The following is a 1,468-nucleotide window of genomic DNA, read 5'->3' as shown; positions in this document are numbered from 1 at the left end:
TGGGGGGGGGGGGGGGGTGCCCTGGGGTGGCCTCTGGACCCTCCTGGACTGTCTGGCATCACCCTCCTTTCCCCAGTTCTTAATTCCTGTACTTTACCAGAGACTCCCACAGCCACCCCGTCCCACACCCTGAGCTCCCACTGTCACCCATGACGCTGGGTTCCCCCACATCTCACACTCCTTTCCGTTCTTTTATTTTTGTAGTAAACTCTCTGGAGGTGGCTGTTGGGGGTCGTGGGGAGGGGGCCCTCCTGGGCAGGGGCTGGGGGCGGGTTTATTGCTCTGAGCTCCCTGTCCCCAGGGGGCCTGTGTGGGGCGGGGGTCAGGACTGGGGCTGGCACAAGGGCAGACATGGCCGAACACACACGCAGGTCACAGCACAGGGGTGGGTGGACAGGAGAGGCTGGGCGCCATATTGCACTTTGGGAGTGGGGCCAGGTGGGGACCCCCCTCAAACTGGAGCCTGGGAAGGAGGCTGGAGACCATCAGTTCCCTCCCCCTCTGACAGGGGAGGTGAGACCCCAACCCAGGGTTAGGGAAGAAGGTGGGCCACCACGTGGCGGTCTTGGGAGGGGCTGAGGGCAGTTCCTTGGCCTTGGGCAGGACATGGGGGTGGGGGGCAGACTGGACCACGGCAGAGGCTGCCCCCCAAGCCCCACCCTGGCAGAATCCTTTACCCCACACTGGCTCAGCTGCTGAGCCCCCCTTTGCTCGCCTTGGACTTGGGGGCCACAGGGAGGCCCTCGTCGCCCTCACTGTCAGAGCTGCAGCCGCTGACGTCCGTGATCTCCAGCTCCGAGTCGCTGTCCTCCTTTCCGCCCAGCGCAGTCTCTGGACCCCCAGCTCCGGGCAGTGCCAGGCGAGGAGCTGCCACCAGGCCTGAGGGGCGCTCAGAGCCCAGGCCTTCCCCCGTCGCAGCCAGCAGGGGTGAAGGCGTGGGGCCTCCCCCGGCCCCTGCTGAGGGCAGGTGGCCCAGGGAACCGGCCAGAGGGTTGGGGTAGAAGTGTGGGGGGTAGAGAGAGGGGGGTAGCTTGGGGAAGGGGCCAGTCAGGTACGGGTTAAAGTTCCAGGGGTACTCTGGGAAGGTGCGGCCATAAGGACCCAGCAGGCCAGGGGGCTTGGAATAGCCAGTGGCACCTGGTGAGTACAGGGGACGGAGGGTCAGGCCAGGCACGCCTCCCTGCGTGTTCCACCCGGTTCTCCCCCTCTCCCCCTCTCCCCCACGCAGCATCTGCCGCCCTCCACCCTGTGGTCGCCCCCAGCTCTTCCCTGGTCACAACCTTCCTTTGGTCCCCTGAGAGCCCTTCTCCCCAGCCATCCCCTCTCTAGTTTCCCTCCTCCCTGCTTCTCCACGAATCCTCCTGTAGCTTTTAAAACACATATGCACACACAACCTCGCCCTGGGCCTCCTTCCTGCATCCTGTCTCTCCCCATCGTTGCCTGTCCTTTCCCCTCAAACACATGCAGC

At 65.0% G+C, this 1,468-nt stretch overlaps 1 protein-coding gene across 1 annotated transcript in view; it reads right to left on the bottom strand.

Annotated features, from left to right (window-relative positions):
• Window positions 1–172: 172 nt before the first annotated feature.
• Window positions 173–1,468, bottom strand: part of ERFL (ETS repressor factor like) — a 5,911-nt gene continuing 4,615 nt past the window's right edge. Inside the window, exon 6 of the mRNA XM_077768170.1 lies at window positions 173–1,137. Coding sequence (XP_077624296.1) covers window positions 689–1,137 — 449 coding nt within the window. The 3' untranslated portion in view covers window positions 173–688. The remainder of the gene's footprint in view (window positions 1,138–1,468) is intronic.

Source organism: Crocuta crocuta, unplaced genomic scaffold (genome assembly GCF_008692635.1).
Source record: "Crocuta crocuta isolate KB4526 unplaced genomic scaffold, BGI_CrCroc_1.0 scaffold886, whole genome shotgun sequence".
NCBI classification, from domain to species: Eukaryota; Metazoa; Chordata; class Mammalia; order Carnivora; family Hyaenidae; genus Crocuta; species Crocuta crocuta.
The sequence above is the reverse complement of the archived record's forward strand: the minus strand, read 5'-3'. Positions and strand labels throughout refer to the sequence as shown.